The 18,408-nt window shown below is 41.4% G+C and overlaps 1 protein-coding gene across 4 annotated transcripts in view; it reads right to left on the minus strand.

Moving 5' to 3' along the window:
* The window catches only part of ZNF106 (zinc finger protein 106), an 81,666-nt gene that overhangs the window by 41,218 nt on the left and 22,040 nt on the right, over nt 1–18,408 (minus strand). For 2 of the 4 annotated variants that reach the window (XM_025389683.1, XM_025389682.1), the window contains exons 2-4: nt 16,723–16,808; nt 10,702–10,763; nt 1,806–2,006 (exon numbers count right to left, since the gene is read on the minus strand). In XM_025389683.1, the coding sequence (XP_025245468.1) occupies nt 1,806–2,006; nt 10,702–10,763; nt 16,723–16,776 (317 nt within the window). In that variant the 5' untranslated portion in view covers nt 16,777–16,808. Of the gene's footprint in view, nt 1–1,805; nt 2,007–2,064; nt 2,415–10,701; nt 10,764–16,722; nt 16,809–18,408 lie in introns of those variants that run through there. The other 2 variants (XM_025389684.1, XM_025389685.1) reach the window with 2 other exon arrangements.

Raw genomic sequence — 18,408 nt, forward strand, 5'->3', positions numbered from 1 at the left:
ACTGCAACTATATTAAAAGTAATGAAAATGTCATTTGAAGGACTAAGCTACTAAATGATTTAAGAACCATGTTGTTTGAGTGTCCCTCATCTGAAATGCTTGGGACCAGAAATGTTTTACATTTCAAATTGCTTTGGATTTTGGAATATTTTTGCATATACATAATGGGATATTATGGGAATGCGACCCCAGTCTAAACATAAAATTCATTTATGTTTCATATATACCTTTTATACACAGTCTGAAGATAATTTAATATTTTAAATAATTTTGTAAAATGAAATGAGGTGTGGAATTTTCCACTGGTGGCCTCATGCTGGCACTCAGAAGTTTTGGATTTTGGTGCATTTTCAGATTTTGGATTACGGATGCTCACCCTTTATTGATATTTTAAGACTAAGAAAGTCTCCTTCAAGGACTTGTTCAAAAAACTTTTTTTTTTAATTTAAATTTTCTTTTTTTTTTGGTTACATAGATAAGGGCTTCCTATGTTGCCCAGGCTGGTCTTGTAGCCCTGGCCTCATCTCCTCGTGCACCAGGACAACAGGCCTGAGCCACCGTGCCTCCCGGCAAAAAAATTTTAAACACACAGAGTAAAAACAACTTCCTTTTTATAGTCAAGCCTCTAACTAAAAAGGAGGTACTGACCAGGTATAACTAGTATTCAAGAATAATCTTTAAATTTTTATTTTAGAATCTGAAATGATTCTCTTCATATTCTGGGACTTAAAAAATTATCCCACCTCATAAGTGCTTCTCTCTCTTCCCCTCACATCTGAAAATTTCTACCTCATTAATTAAACTCTTTTTAACAAATTTTATAATTAAACTCTTTAGACCAGAAAACAGTAAGGTGAAAACGTAAATGCCCAATATCTGAATGTATAAATGTAGGTATGAAATTAAGCAGTACAAATTAGAAAATTTATATTGCTTAAATGATCTTGACACTATCAAAAAAATTTACTCAATAAAGCACTGTGGTAGTCACTGGGGATTCAAAGACAAAAAGATAAATCACATTTGGCAGAAGCACCACGTTAATTCACACCAGTCAAAAAACATTTTCCTAAGAAATGTTATTTTGGTAATAAGACTATACTATGTACTATATAATTTATACAATGAAGCTTATATTCTAACACCTTTCCACTAGAAAATTTAAACGCCAAATAACAACTTATTGGTATTCAAAAGATTTGGATACTGGCCAGGTGTGGTGGCTCACGCCTGTAATCCCAGCACTTTGGGAGGCTGAGGCAGGCAGATTGCTTGAGGTCAGGAGTTTGAGACCAGCTTGGCTAATGGGGTGAAACCCCGTCTCTACTAAAAATACAAAAAAAATTCGCCAGGCGTGGTGGCGGGCATCTGTAATCCCAGCTACTCAGGAGGCTGAGGCAGGAGAATTGCTTGAACCCAGGAGGCAGAGGTTACAGTGAACCAAGATCACACCACTGCAGTCCAGCCTGGGTGGGTGATAGAGTGAGACTCCATCTTTAAAAAAAAAAAAAAAAAAAAAGATTTGGATACCAATAAAACCATTCTCAACATAGTTACCAACATGGCAAAAATTTCAGATATGTGGCTACAGCTTACGTAGGAACAATACTGAGTTTGCTTTTTTAAGAAGATATTACAGTAGTTCAAGAAAGCATTTCACTGCCCTTTGATTAATAAGACAACAACCTCCAGCTAAAACTTTATACCTAAGTTTAAAGGCTATGGACTGAACAGTACAAAGATATAAAATGTATTCTCTCCTGTGTTCTGTTATAGATAGGCTTTTTAAAAAATCAATTACTTACCGACTTTGCTCTTTCCTTTGTTTTATTAACTGAATGAGTTCCTTGTCAAAATAATCTTCTTCCTCTTCCTCTCCTTTTCCATCATCTTCTCTTTCCTGGGCATCAATGTTATCTTTGTGCAACTGGCCAGAAATGTGCTTTGCATATGCAGAAAGACCCACTTCTGTGACCCCGCACACTCGGCACTCATGACTAATGTCCCTAGGGAAAGAGGGAGATGAGGGACATTCAATTCTCCCCACTGGCATGGCACACTCACCAGATCTGCTATCGTTTCCTCTGAAGGACACTGCACACTTTGGCACAGTGAAAAATTACTGCTAATTAATTTCAATGCTCCTTTCATCACTTTTAATAAGTTTGTTTATGAGTTACTTTTGAAATGAGTTTAAGATTCTTTTCCAGCAATCAAGAGGCAATACACTTCAGATCAATGTCGTTTAGGAGGAGAAATCTTCTTGAATTGCTGTACTTAAAATCTTGTCAGAGGAAACATGGTGAAAGGGGAGGCAGGGCAGGGGGCTCGGAGCAAGCAGAAGTTGCTCTGGAGCACACCCATGGTGCCAGCTGCACTCAGAAGGCCTGGTGACAGCGCTTACATTTAATCTTCAGTCTAGAGCTTTCTTCCAGTGAAAGTTAAGGGGTGGAAACAAGAGTAGGTGGCGCAGCCAATCCCAAGTGGGTAACTAAATCGGAACAGCTGGAGCTCTGCCTGGAATGTGAGGATTCCGGACCCAGGAGTAGTCCAGGCAAACTTTTTTGGTCTGGATGATACATGTGATCTACATTCTGCTTCAGAAGGGCTTATTTTAAAGGGAATGGAAAGCATTTCAGTTGTAGGAAGTTAACAGCTGTGCCAAGCAAATGTATTTTCTCAAGTTTCAGAAAATGCTACAGTTCAGAGAGATGCAAAACCAGGTCTTTAGATAAACTAGGCAGACTTTTTTGCTTTGTTTTGTTTTTTTACTTTACATACTTCATGGCAAATCTCACTTAGCCAGTCTTCAGAAGCCAAAGTCTTGAATCAGTGTCCAGAGCTGCAGCCGATAAATAATTTAACTGCTTTTTAGCTTCTGGAAATCCTTTGACTGGGTCAGGTGACTATGCAGTCATTTATGAGAAACATCTGAACGCCATAGTTACAAGACAGCAGTATCCATTCAACAATCCAAACTGGCTTAACTCTGTATCATGTGTCTTGGATTTAGACTAGTTATATTTTTGCACTTCCTATGCCAATCTATTAAAAAAAACCCAACAACCCAAAAAGACATGCCGTCTTTCTCCAGACAGAAATACATACACACACGTGCACCTCTGTTCCATCTTTCCCTCACAAATACCTAACTAGACATAGGCAGAATTTACATCAATCAACCAGAAGAGACCCTCAAAACTGGGCACTTCATTTACTAGAAGACAGTTACTGTTCAACAGATCACCTGAATATTCATTCAAGAAAAAAAAAAAAAGGCCAGGCTTGGTGGCTCACGCCTGTAGTCCCAGCACTTGGGGAGGCCGAGACAGGTGGATCATGAGGTCAGGAATTCGAGACCAGCCTGACCAACCTGGTAAAACCCCATCTCTACTAAAAATACAAAAATTAGCGGGGTGTGGTGGTGGCACCTGTAATCCCAGCTACTCGGGAGGGTGAGGCACGAGAATCACTTGAACCCGGGAGGCGGAGGTTGTAGTGAGCTGAGATCATGCCACTGCACTCCAGCATGAGCAACAGAGTGAGACTCCATCTCAAAAAAAAAAAAAAAAAAAAAAAAAGAAAAAAGAATAATCCTCAACTTTCTCCAGTTTACCAGGGATACTGATACTTTTCTCCCAAGCAATTAAATTGATGGTAGCTCATTCCAACTGAACGTTAATAACAAGCTGTTTCTCAAAGCAACACACAAAGAAGTTAATTATATAAATCTATCACAATGGGCAGCATGAGAACAGTCTGAGGACTATAACAAATCTACAATAACTCCTGTATACTATAAACATTCCAATCAACTCAATTTTCCAGTTAGAAAATCTTTTTGTCGGCCGGGCGCAGTGGCTGAAGCCTGTAATCCCAGCACTTTGGGAGGCTGAGGTGGGTGGATCACAAGGTCAGGAGTTCGAGACCAGCTTGGCCAATACGGTGAAACCCCACCTCTACTTAAAATACAAAAATCAGCCGGGCACGGTGGCACGCGCCTGTAATCCCAGCTACTCAGGAGGCTGAGGCAGAAGAATCGCTTGAACCTGGGAGGTGGAGGCTGCAGTAAGCCGAGATCACTCCACTGCACTCCAACCTGGGTAACAGAGTGAGACTTGGTCTCAAAAAAAAAAAAAAAAGAAAAGAAAATATTTTTGCCTTAAAACTTTCTAAAACTACAGAAAATATCTTAGCCTACTTTTCTATCTAAAAACTCACAGACTGCTAAACTGAATACTGCAGTACCAGGGACATCTTTCAACTAGGGACTTTAGTATAATCCCTAAAAGGTATTTTAAAATAAAATTCCTGATTTTATCCTTACTTCTAAAATGCAGAGAATTTGTCTAATGCTCAAACTATCTATCATAACCCCTCACTCTTAAAAGACACAGCTAGAAAGCAATACTGACTTTCCAAAATATTAAGGAATGTTGTATAAAGTAGGCAGAACTTAACTGTTAAAAATAAACATCCATAATAATAAACCCACACACCCTGCAACCCCCAAAGCACAAACATATGTTGGATTCTTAACAGTGGAACATTTTCAAACCATTTTGCAATCCTAGTGAGAAAGAATATAACCATAGTTCCAAAATTATTTGACAGAGAACAAATCAGAGACCCTGCCCAGAAGGGCACAGGCAGTAAGTGCAGTATAAAAGTTAACACTAGCCGGGTGCTTACGCCTGTAATCCCAGCACTTTGGGAGGCTGAGGTGGGCAGATCACCTGAGGTCAGGAGTTCAAGACCAGCCTGACCAACATGGAGAAACCCAGTCTCTACTAAAAATACAAAATTAGTCAGGTGTGGTGGCACATGCCTGTAATCCCAACTACTCGGGAGGCTGAGGCAGGAGAATCACTTGAACCCAGGAGATGGAAGTTGTGGTGAGCGGAGATTGTACCATTGCACTCCAGCCTGGGCAACAAGAGCAAAACTCCATCTCAAAAAAAAAAAAAAGTTAATACTAAAAATGATTTTTCAAAAAACCAAATCCCTAACATTTTCCTATAAATAAAATCCAGTTTAAAATAGAAACTCTGCAAGAAACTTAAAAAAAAAAAAACTTTATAAGAAACTTCAAAAAGTGTAAAGAAGTAATACGGTGACCTCCACACAGATCTGTGTTTTCAGAAGATGCGGTTAGACCACCCTGTTCTTTCTCTGTGTGACCACATCTTCTGAAAATTCAAGTGTGTGTGGAGTAAGCATATTTACCTCTGTTCTCTACACAACAGGCATTCATGCTTCAACATATAGTGTTTGGGAAACCACGTTTTAAAAACCTAATAGCAAATTAAATAATATTTTAATGATGCTACTTGACATTTATTAATAATCAGTTAAAATCCTACACTGTGTGAATAAATAAAATAATTATGGGGGAAATGTACAGCTTTGCTCCTTGGCTAGCAAAGGCAATAATTTTCCTTAGGGCATTTAAAGGAGGGCCTAAATTAGCTTCATCCTGTTACCACACAATTTCCTCTCATGTGCGAAATGCAAAGTCTTAAGATATTCTCTCCATAAGCTTTTCTTTATTAAGCTTGCTCTAACTACCCGACAACAGCTGCTGAATAAATAAAAGTTGTGCCTTTTTAATAGTCTCTATCTGGAGATGCTACTTACAGCCCACACATCTGAAGAAGTATATTAGGAAAAAACAGGGAAATGTTTCACATGTCCACAGCTGTGAACCAAATAAGACCAGTTACTTATTGCTTATTCAAGCTTGCATGCAAAGCCTAAACAACACGTACTTTGCAATTCTTAACCAGATCACAACCAAAAACTGTAGACACAACTACACTGAGCAAAAGAAAGTCTCAGTGTTAGAAACTCAGTAGTTAAAAATGAAATCCAGAGGAAATAATCACAAACTCAGGATAACAGGGTAAAGAAATAATGACTGATAATAATTTGTCCCTATGGTACAAGCTGGTAAAGATCATCCTTACAGTAAAAGCTCCAAGCCAGTAAACAGTTTATGAGATTTTATGGGATTTCCTATAATTTTGTAAGCTGTTTTTTCTTGCTACCTGTTTATCTTCTCCCTTATATGTAACATAATTTGTTACAGGTCAGAAACACTATATCCAATATGTGAGTAAATAAGTACTAAAGGCTATCCTCTAAAGAAAATGAGTTAGGGTGCAAAACCTGACGTTCCCATTGGCAGCTCAGGGAGGCTTTTAGTGCCTTTTTCCTAATTATTTTAATGTGATCCAAATAATTAAAAATGGTAGATAAAATCTCCATGGCACAGCATAGCTGCATGGGTGGAAAAGAACACATTACAGAACAAAACATAAATGACAATGTGATTCATTATGTTAATATCACAAAATGAAATGTGTATCTATAAATGTAAGTGTATAGGCCGGGTGTGGTGGCTCATGCCTGTAATCCCAGCACTTTGGGAGGCTGAGGCAGGTGGATCACCTGAGGTCAGGAGTTCGAGACCAGCCTGGTCAACATGGCGAAACCCAGTTTCTACTAAAAATACAAAAAATTAGCCGGGCGTAGTTGCGCGTACCTGTAATCCCAGCTACTTGGGAGGCTGAGGCAGGAGAATCGCTTGAACCCAGGAGGCGGAGGTTGCGGTGGGCCAAGATCGCACCACTGCACTCCAGTTTGGGCTACAAGTGTGAAACTCCATCTCAATAAATAAATAAATAAGTATATAAATACATAGAAAGAGATCTGGATAGGATATACACCAACCACTGAGTCTCCCCTAAGAGAGAAATAGGATTTAGAGGGGAAAGGGGAGTGGGGTAGGGAGAAGACTTTTACTTTTTAAAAAACTTTTTACGATTCTGCATTGATTATAAACATAAGTCTTATGTGACCAAACTTGGTTTTGTTTTGAGACAGGGTCTCACTGTCGCCCAGGCTGGAGTGCAGTGGCACAATCATAGCTCACTGCAGCCTCGAACTCCTAGGCTCAAGGGATCCTCCTGCCTCAGCATCCTTTACGTAGCTGGACTACAGGTGCAACCCACCACACCTGGCTATTTATTTATTTATTTATTTTTGGATAGAGACGGGGTCCCACTATGTTGCCCAGGATGGTCTCGAACTCCTGGGCTCAAGTGATCCTCCTGCCTCAGCCTCCCAAGGTGCTGGGATATAGGCACGAGCATTGCGGCCGGCCCAAACTTTTAAAAACGTTTTAAATGGCTGATTAGTGATGTCTGAAATAAATGAGGCATTAATCTTTGAATGCAATGGGCTTCTCTCCTACAGACTAGATTTACTGACCTCGTTCGTTTTGTTTAATGATGTAGTGCAGACGGGTTGGGTGGCAGGTAAGTAACCCTTAATGAACTCTAGAAGGAAGTCTGTTGAAAATGGGATTTTAGGCCGGGCGCGGTGGCTCACGCCTGTAATCCCAGCACTTTGGGGGGCCAAGTTGGGCGGATCACGAGGTCAGGAGATCGAGACCATCCTGGCTAACACGGTGAAACCCCGTCTCTACTAAAAAAAATACAAAAAAAATTAGCCGGGCGTGGTGGTGGGCTCCTGTAGTCCCAGCTACTCAGGAGGCTGAGGCAGGAGAATGGTGTGAACCTGGGAGGCGGAGCTTGCAGTGAGCCAAGATCGCGCCACTGCACTCCAGCCTGGGCGACAGAGTGAGACTCCGTCTCAAAAAAAAAAAAAAAGAAAAAGAAAAAGAGAAAGAAAATGGGATTTTAAAGTAAAATACTCCACGTAATCAAAAGTCGACTGTATTTCATAGATTTTGAATGTTAATGAGGTAGAGATCATATATATTCAAGGTACTATGATAAGGGTTTCTGGCCATGCAGAGTGGCTCATGCCTGTCGCTCCACCAATTTGGAAGGCAGAGGCAGGAGGATCAGCTAGAGCCCAGGAATTCAAGACCACCCTGAGCAACAGAGTGGAACCTTGTTTTTACAAAAAATAAAAGCCAAATAAAAGACAGAATGGAACCCTGTCTTTACAAAAAATAAAAGCCAAAACTAAAAGCCAAAAGGGCGTGGTGGCACACACCTGTAGTCCCAGCTACACAGTAAGCTAAGGTGGGAGGATTGTTTGAGCCCAGAAGTTTGAGGTTGCAGTGAGCTGTGATTGTGCTATGGCACCCCAGTCTGGTGATAGACTGAGTGAGACCCTGTCTCAAAAAAGCATATATTAAAAATAATAAGGGCTCCCCATACTAAATTTGAGTGAGTCTCCTTTATATTGCTAAGACCTAACCTTCACACAGTAAGAGACTGGGGGCAGGGAAAAATTCCACTAATAGGCTAAAGAGATGCTGAAAGTTTAATAACACATTAATTTGCCCACAGAATCTTAAACTGTGGGTCATAAAAAAATAATTTTTTTTTTTTTTTTTTTTTTTTTGAGAGGCATCTCGCTCTGTCGCCCAGACTGGAGTGCAGTGGCCGGATCTCGGCTCACTGCAAGCTCCGCCTCCCGGGTTCACGCCATTCTCCTGCCTCAGCCTCCCGAGTAGCTGGGACTACAGGCGCCCGCCACCTCGCCCGGCTAGTTTTTTGTATTTTTTAGTAGAGACGGGGTTTCACCGTGTTAGCCAGGATGGTCTTGATCTCCTGACCTCGTGATCCGCCTATCTTGGCCTCCCAAAGTGCTGGGATTACAGGCTTGAGCCACCGCGCCCGGCCTAAAAAAATAAATTTCAAATGACCTAGGTTGACATCCTGATCAAAACTTGTAACTATTGGCCAGGCACAGTGGCTCACGCCTGTAATCCCAACACTTTGGGAGGCCGAGGCGGGCGGATCACAAGGTCAGGAGTTCGAGACCAGCCTGACTAACATGGTGAAACCCCGTCTCTACTAAAAGTACGAAAATTAGCCACGCGTGGTGGCGCACACCTGTAATCCCAGCTACTCAGGAGGGTGGAGAGTTGCTTGAACCCAGGAGGCGGAGGCTGCAGTGAGCAGAGATGGCACCACTGCACTCCAGCCTGGGAGACAGAGTGAGACTCCATCTCAAAGAAAAAAAAAACAAAAAACAAAAAACTTGTAACTTTTATTCATGGGATAAGATATAATTCCTATTTCCTAGGTTCCCAGTGTTTCTCCATCTATCCTGTTTCCAAACTTCAAACTGACAGAAGTCAAATACATCAAAAAAAAGAAATCACAAATAGACAAAAGACATGGAATACACACACATGCTACTTTTTTTTTTTGAGACAGGTTCTGGCTCTGTCACCAGGCTGGAGTGTGGTGGTGTGATCTTGGCTCACCGCAACCTCCAACTCCCAGGTTCAAGTATCTTCCTACCTCAGGCTGATGAGTAGCTGGGACTATGGGCACACACCACTACGCCCAGCTAATTTTGGAGTTTTTTGTGGGGTAGGGCATAGAGACAGGTGATATGGTTTGGCTGTGTCCCCACCCAAATCTCACCTTGAATTGCAGTAATCCTCACATGTCAAGGGTAGGTCCAGGTGGAGATAACTGAATCATAGGGGCAGTTTCCCCCATACTGTTCTCATGGTAGTGAATAAGCCTCAGGAGATCTGATGGTTTTATAAATGGGAATTCCCCTGCACGAGCTCTGTTGCCTGCTGCCATGTAAGACGTAACTCTGCTCCTCATTCACCTTCCGCCATGACTGTGAGGCCTCCCCAGCCACGTGGAACTGTGAGTCAATTAAACCTCCCTCCTTTATAAATTACCCAGTCTCGGGTATGTCTTTATTAGCAGCATGAGAATAGACTAATACAATGGGGTTTCCCCATGTTGTCCAGGTTGGTCTTGAACTCCTGGGCTCAAGCAATCTGCCTGGCTCAGTTTTCCAAAATGCTGGGATTACTGGCATGAGCCACTGCACCCGGCCTACATTTCATTTTTTAAAGGTGTCCACTTTTAGATTTCCTTTCCTTAAACAGTTCAAGCTTTAAATCACAGAACAGCATTCTCTTTTTTTTTTTTTTTTGGAGACAGGGTCTCACTGTGTCACCCAGGCAGGAGGGCAGTGGCCCAATCACTGTAGCCCGGACCTACCTAAGCTCAAGTGATCCTCCCAACCTAAGCCTCCCAAATAGCTGGGACCACAGGCTATTAGCTGCCACACCCACCTAATTTCTTTATTTGTAGAGACAAGGTCTTGCTATGTTGCCCAGGCTGGTCTCAGACTCCTGGGTTCAAGTAATCCTTCCACTCTGGGCTCCCAAAGTGTTGGGATTACAGGCATGAGCCACTGTACCTGGCCAGCATTCTTAAATACACTTAAGGTTTATATTTCAATTTTGTTTATACCAATGAGATTCAGTGCTATCTAGCAGACTTTGGATGTCTCAGACAATTTCAGCAATACTAAATGTTTATGGCATGCAGTAATGTGTAACACTACTGAAGTAAAAATACAAAATGCCCTAGTTGTAAGGCTGGCGGGTAGGAATGACACAGCTTACTAATGAGAGAGTTAGCTCATTCCAACAACTCACCTTTGTTGTAATCTACTCGATAGGGCCGCTGTAAATTCACATATTTGAGATGCCCAAAGGTATCAGAGTTTTTCTTCTTTTGAATGCCAAAAATCTACTATACTTTGTATTAATTCTAAAAGATTGTTCTACACCATAAGACAACATTTGCTTATGATGGATTACTGCAAAACAAACTGACAGGCACCATCATCACTCAGATCCACCCACATTCACAAACTTACGGAAGAGAGCCGTTACCATACCTGCCCTTCAGGTTCTCAAGTTCCCTGTGATGCAACATGCTCCGCATGTGTTCATCCATCTCCTTCAAAAGTAAAGAAAGTAGATTAAAACTAAGCAGGATTGCTTTGAAAAAACTCCTCTGTTCCTATTCAATGAAAAATTGAGGCTCAAACTCCTTATGTCATAATGTGTTCGTGGTTATTCTCAATTTAATACTGAAATCAGTTCCTTAATAATTGACTGTGTTTTTAAATATATTTCATGTTTAAATAAAAAGAATTCTTCAAAAGACATATTTAAGTGGCTTTCCAAAAAGATTAGAAAGTATTGTCTTTAGCAAGCAAAAGACTTACAAGTAAACTAAGTAGGTTAAATTCTATCCCATTATAAAGAATTTACTAAAGTTCATTTTAAAAAAAACCTGTCAAACCACTCAACTTTTCAACTATTTGGCTTCTTTTATCCATAGTTTCTCAAGAGTAAGCTACAACTCTTACGTAATACCCATGTCTTGGACAGGGCCTAGCATAGAGTCATCAATAAGCATTTGTTGAATGAATATAGATAGATACATCAATTCTAGATAGGAGTTACAAACATAACAGAGCCTCTCTATGCTAGATAAGAAAGTTTTAAAAAAAATACTTTGAACATAGCAGCTTAATCATTCCTTTATCTTCACTGTCCACTCCCTCACTTCCCCAATGGATTTGTTTGGTTCCAGTGAAAAGTTTGAACATTTATAGTAGATTCCCTCCTTTCCATCCTTAGAGGGAAGAAAATATGTGAGAAAGCTGCCACTTAAAAACATGCAAACTGCCAGGTGCGGTGGCTCACGCCTGTAATCCCAGCACTTTGGGAGGCTGAGGCGGGCGGCTCACGAGGTCAGGAAATCAAGACCATCCTGGCTAACATGATGAAACCCCGTCTCTACTAAAAATACGAAAATTAGCCAGGCATGGCGGCGCGTGCCTATAGTCCCAGCTACTCAGGAGGCTGAGGCAGGAGAATCGCTCGAACCTGGGAGGCGGAGGCTGCAGTGAGTCAAGATTGTGCCATTGCACTCCAGCCTGGCAACAGAACAAGACTCCATCTCAAAAAAAAAAAAAAAGAAAAAGAAAAAAACACGCACACATGTGTACATACACATGCACAAAACTCAAAAAGCTATAAATGTCTATCCCTTTGTCACTCTACAGTATATACAGCCAGAATGCCATAATTAGAGAATGGGTATTCACATATATAATAATAAAGGGCTACTACACTTGTTGTGTTATTGCTATTTACTGCATCCTGTGTGAAGTCCCTCAAACAATTTCTCACTTGAACTGCAAAATACTGCCGAAGGAGTATGATTAATTTCATGCTGAAGAATGCAGAGAAGTTAACTCATTCATTCACCAAATATTCATCAAGTTCTTATTATATGCCAAGAACAGCGCTAGGCATTAAAGGTTAAGTGTGAAAATATTCAGTTTTGGCCAGGCACAGTGGCTCATGCCTGTAATCCCAGCACTTTGGGAGGCTAAGGCAGGCGGATCATGAGGTCAGGAGTTTGAGACCAGCCTAACCAACATGGTGAAACCCCGTCTCTACTAAAAATACAAAAAAAACCCAAAAAACACAACACTAGCTGGGCATGGTGGTGGGCGCCTGTAATCCCAGCTACTTGGAAGGCTGAGGCAGGAGAATCGCTTGAACCCGGGAAGGCGGAGGTTGGAGTGAGCCGAGATCATGCCACTGCACTCCAGCCTGGGCAACAAGAGTGAGACTCCGTCTCAAAAAACAAACAAACAAACAAAATATTCAGTCTTGCCCTCTCAGAGTCACAAATAATCAAGTGATCAAAGTGGGATTCAAACCCAGGCAGATCTGACACCAAAGCTAATGCTTCAGACACCATGTCACATTGTAAGCATTGGGTGCATTGACATTTTTTCATTATATACAGGTCATTTGTCTCGCTCTGTCACCCACGTTGGAGAGTAGTGGCTCGATCTCGGCTCACCGCAACCTCTGCCTCCCAGGTTTCAAGAGATTCTCCTGCCTCAGCCTCCTGAGTAGCCTGGATTACAGGCATGCGTCACTACGCCCAGCTAATTTTTTGTATTTTAAGTAGAGATGGGGTTTCACCATGTTGGCCAGGCTGGTCTTGAACTCCTGACCTCAGGTAATCTGCCCGCCTCGGCCTTCCAAAGTTCTGGGATTATAGGCGTGAGCCACCGTGCCCGGCCAAAACACTTCTTTTAAATGGCAATTTTACTGAAGATGAGCATTGTTTCTTTCCTATCTCTACAAATGCTTCATAAGGAGAGAGTAGCTTTACACATTACCTCTTCTAGCCACAACTGATTGGCCAGTAACTAAAATTAACACTTGCAGACTTGAAAACTAAGACAAGTTAGTGACAGAATAGAATGAAAAAAATCCATTAATATACACAACTTCGGCAGGGCACGGTGGCTCATGCCTGTAACCCCAACACTTTCGGAGACCAAGGTGAGTGGATCACCTGAGGTCAGCAGTTCTCGACCAGCCTGACCAACATGGTGAAACCCCGTCTCTACTAAAAATACAAAATTAGCTGGATGTGGTGGCACATGCCTGTAATCCCAGCTACTCAGGAGGCTGAAGCAGGAGAATCACTTGAACCCAGGAGGTGGAGGTTGCAGTGAGCCAAGGTCACGCCATTGCACTCCAGCCTGGGCAACAAGAGCAAAAACGCCGTCTCAAAAAAAAAAAAAAAATATATATATATATATATATATGAAGTCTTTATGCTTCCTGTTATTCAATTCTTCCTTGATTTAGATGCTTATCAACATGCCTAACCCCCTTTACTTGAGCTAAATTTAAGTGAGTTCTGTTCCTTACAAGAAAACCATTCCTGACAAAACAGCATTCATTGAAATGGGTTTGTCTGATATAAAAACTGATTCTTCTTACTATAAAAATGTTATCATCCACTAATAGTTTTAATGTGACTTTTGATTTTTTAAAAACACTTCACTAATCTTGTCCTAAATTTACATGCAAATCTTCTCCCATCCTGCTCCAAGGAATGAATGTTAACAGTGAGACAACCAAGCTTTCAAAAATCATTAGAAAACATTCAGCCAGACATGGTGGCTCACACCTGGAAGCCCAGTACTCGGGAGGTTGAGGTAGAAGGATCACTTGAGCCTACGAGTTGAAGATCAGTGTGGGCAGTCTAGTAAGACCTCATCCCTCCCTACAAAAAATTTTTAATTAAAAAATAGCTGAATGTGGTGGCACACGCCTGCAGTCCAAGCTACTCAGGAGGCTGAGATGGGAGCATCACCTGGGCCTGGGACACAGAGGTTGCAGTGAGCTAAGATGGCTCCACTGCACTCCAGCAGTGGGTAAGACCCTGTCTCAAAACAAAACTTAACAACAACAACAACAAAAATAATAAGAAAAAAGATCCACAGGCACAGGATTAAGGTAATAGCCCAAATGCATTCCTTCTCATGTATTAGGCTTCTATTTAGGCCTTGTATATTAATCAGTTATTATATTTTTAAAGGCTGGGTTGGTTGGAGGGGAGGGGGAAACTCATGGTTAAACACATGTGGAAAACATTGAATAATACAAAAAATATGACCCGGTGTACTGGCTCACACTTGAGGCCAGGAATTCAAGACCAGCTGGGCAACATAGTGAGACTCCATCTCTATGATATACATATATTTAACTCCAGGGCTTCTCAGTCTTTTATCTGTCAATGGGCCTCAGGATACTCAGGGATATCTTACACAGTTTTTCCCCATACTCAAGTCACTTAGAACCTTTTCTCCTCCAGAGTGTATTTGGAGAAACCAGAGTTACACTAGTCTGGAAAATTGGAGAAAAGCTCAGCTTCAACACCAATTGTTCATAGTCCTATCTAAAAGTAAGTATCAGTTATCCCTTCCAACTAACCCATTTTGTTATTTTCTTAAATCATACTGCTCACTTAAAGCAGGCCATTCCCTTGCTTTAAAAAAACAAAGCGGGGCTGGGGGGGGCAAAAAAAAAAATAAAACTACAACCAGCTTTTCCTTTTTTAAAAAAAAAGAAAATAAATAAAAACTACAATCAGCTTTTCCTAGGGCAGGAGTAGACAATTCCAGCCCTTCATTTAACTTCATTATGATCATGGAAAAGTATGAAGAGATAAAAGTATGTTTGAAACCAGAGTAGAAGAGCCAAAAAGATTTAAAATGGCAAAATCACAAAATCATAGTATCCCAAGATAGGACTGCTATTCCATGAAACTCTGATATCACGTCTCTGAGCAGCAGCCTATCTATCTCACATCTTCTCCCTACCTCTGTCCAATCTGAAAGTAGTCATAAGGAATTCCAACTTATTTACAATTTGTGTCAACCTTCATCAAATTTTTAAAACTAGAAGAGCATTCTTTTATTTTTGTAAATAGTAGCAGGTATATTACGTGATTTTTTTTTTTTTTTTTTTTGAGACGGAGTCTCACTCTGTCGCCCAGGCTGGAGTGCAGTGGCCGGATCTCAGCTCACTGCAAGCTCCGCCTCCTGGGTTTACGCCCTTCTCCTGCCTCAGCCTCCCGAGTAGCCGGGACTACAGGCGCCCCCCCCGCCACCTTGCCCGGCTAGTTTTTTGTATTTTTAGTAGAGACGGGGTTTCACCGTGTTAGCCAGGATGGTCTCGATCTCCTGACCTCGTGATCCGCCTGTCTCGGCCTCCCAAAGTGCTGGGATTACAGGCTTGATATTACATGATTTTTAAATCTCACTGATTTTTCCATCACCAACAGAAATCTAGACAGAAAAAAAAATAGAATCCACCCAAGTCTACTTGGTGGATCATAATCAACCCTTCAATCTGGCATCCAAAACTGTTTATCAACTGTCTTCACTTAAATTACAAATTATAGTCCTGCTATTCCCAAGGCAAAACTGTTTTAATCAGATGAGCCTTCTTGCCAACTCCTAGAACTGTCATACTCCATTCCATTTGTCTCTGTACATGTTGTTCTCCTACCTAAAATATATCTTCCTCATTTCTCTTAAACCATCATTACTCTAGTCGCTTTTCAAAGTTTACCACTTCCACTCACACTTCCCTGGTAACCTAGCCCATGATCCTCCCAGTTCTCTGAATTTCCAGTGACAATCAAAAGCATCTTAAAAGCAAAGAGAATAAATTCCTCAGTATTTAAACTAGCAGCACTACTCTGAAAGCAAATGATAAAGGCAGGCAAAGGCAAAAAGTGACACAAATTGCAGTCAATTCTAGGTCCTAAAAAGATGTTTTGGCCGGGCACAGTGGCTCATGCCTGTAATCCTAGCACTTTGGGAGGCCCGAGGCAGGTGAGTGACCTGCGGTCAGGAGTTCAAGACCAGCCTGGGCAACATGGTGAAACTCCGTCTCTACTAAAAATACAAGTCAGTCATGCCTGGCAGCACAATCCCAGTTACTTGAGAGGCTGAGGCAGGAGAATCACTTGAACCTGGGAGGCAGAGGTTGCAGTGAGCTGAGATTGTGCCACTGCACTACAGCCTGGGCAACACAGTAAGATTCCATTTCAAAAAAAAAAAAAAAGCTTTTCTTTGAGCAACATCCCCACCTTGTGGACATCTAGGATATTGTTAACACTATTTCTGCTGTGCTGCACTTTCCACAAGCATAGGCATAAACAGAATGTAGGTACATATAACAAATGCTATATCCTTAGCTAATCAACAAGTACATGATTTTAAAATTTTGCAGAAAGCAGTATAACTTCAAATAACCTTGGAATTTTAAGGTATCTTCCCTATAACTGGTTACTAATAAATTTCCCTAGGTCATCTAGTTTTGAATACCCTCAAATTCTGGATGGACAGAAGTTTAATAACACAGGCACTGGCTTTAGGAGGCAGTAACGAGAAAGAAACCAGTGGAATGGAGACTATGGTTTAGGAAAGAAGCATAAATAAGACATTGTCAAGCTTTTCCCATCTATTAATAACATATGTCTCTTTAAAAAATAGTCATAAAGCCTCTTGCATTATTACCTTTTTTGAGCTGTACACAATGTGGCACAATATGCATTTTCGTTCTCGTACCATAGTGACCAGATCTGAAGCACTCAACGTCACACCTGCAATGAGGAAGTAACATTTAGTAACCTTTTCTCCTCAGATACTTTCTTGCATTCATCTTCACATAGCCAAAATTACAAGTCTTGTCTTCCTCACCTCCACCTTACTCCTCCCCTAGTCTTCCCGTTTCCAGGTGCATAGGGTAAACATTTTGGGAGCCATCCTTGATCCTTCTTTTTTACCCCATATCTACCCTCATTAGGAAACTGTCAGTCCTACTTTGATATATAGCCAAATTCCGACCACTTCTCACCACCCAGCACACCCATCATCCCACATGGCATTACCCTACTACTGAAATGACTCCTTCCTTCTGCTCTTGTCCTCTCACAGCTGATTCTCAAAACCGTGTTTTGAGAGTAGCCAAAGATTCTCAGAAGAACATTATTTTAAAGTTTAATTCAGAACAGCCGGGTGCAGTGGCTCACACCTGTAATCCCAGCACTTTGGGAGGCCGAAGCGGGCAGATCACGAGGTCAGGAGTTAGAGACCAGCCTGGCCAACACTGTGAAACCCCGTCTCTACTAAAAATACATAAATTAGCTGGGCGTGGTGGCAGGCGCCTGTAATACCAGCTACTCAGGAGGCTAAGGCAGAATTGCTTGAACCCGGCAGCGGAGGTTACAGTGAGCCGAGATTGCACCACTACACTCCAGCCTGGGCGACAGAGCAAGACTCCGTCTGAGGAGAAAAAAAAAAAAAAAAAAAGTTTAAGTTAGAACATATACAGGTTGAACATTCCAAATCTAAAAATCTGAAATCTGAAATGATCCAAAACCAGAAACTTTTTGGGTGTCAATAAGATGCTCAAAGGAAATGCCCATTGGAGCATTTTAGATTTGGAATGTTCCGATTTGGGATGTTCAGCCAGTATATGTTCAGTAAGTATGCAAATATTCCAAGATCCGAAAAAATCTGAAATCCACAATACTTTTGGTCCCAAGCATGTCGGATAAAGGAACTCAACCTGCATGTAATTCCTCTGCTCAGAATTTTCCAACGGCGTCCATCTCACTCACAGAAAACCTAGTCTTTGCAAAAAAAAAAAAAAAAAAAGAAGAAGAAAAAATACCTAGTCTTTGCTTTGGCTACAAAATCTGTTTCTCTCTTCTTCTCTGAATCATTCACACGCCCTACCGTTCTTCCTCTATCATTCTAGTGCACTCGCATTGCCCTTGTTGCTATTCTTTGACCACATCACAGATCCTCCCACCTTAGCACCTCCACATTTCCTGTTCTCTGCCTGGAATATTCTTCCTTAAAAAGTCCTTATGGTTCCCATGGCTCATTGCTTTTCATCAGGTATCTAAAATATTGCCTATGGGAGAGGCCCTGCCTGACATTCTACGTAACGTTGCACTTTCTGACACCCCACCTCTCCACATAGTTCCAGTTTCTCTATTCCCCTATTAACCTGCTCAATATTTTTATAGCATTATGGGAGATCATGTTTCCATAGAAGGCCTCAACAATATCTGCTACCCCATGTGCTCTTTTGCAATGTGATCTTGCCCCCATCCATTAAAAGGTGGATGGAGTCTGTTTCCCCTCCCTGTGAACTATTATGATCAATAAAATGTGGCAGAAGTGATGCTGTAT

Source organism: Theropithecus gelada, chromosome 7a, assembly GCF_003255815.1.
Source record: "Theropithecus gelada isolate Dixy chromosome 7a, Tgel_1.0, whole genome shotgun sequence".
In the NCBI taxonomy this organism is placed as follows: Eukaryota; Metazoa; Chordata; class Mammalia; order Primates; family Cercopithecidae; genus Theropithecus; species Theropithecus gelada.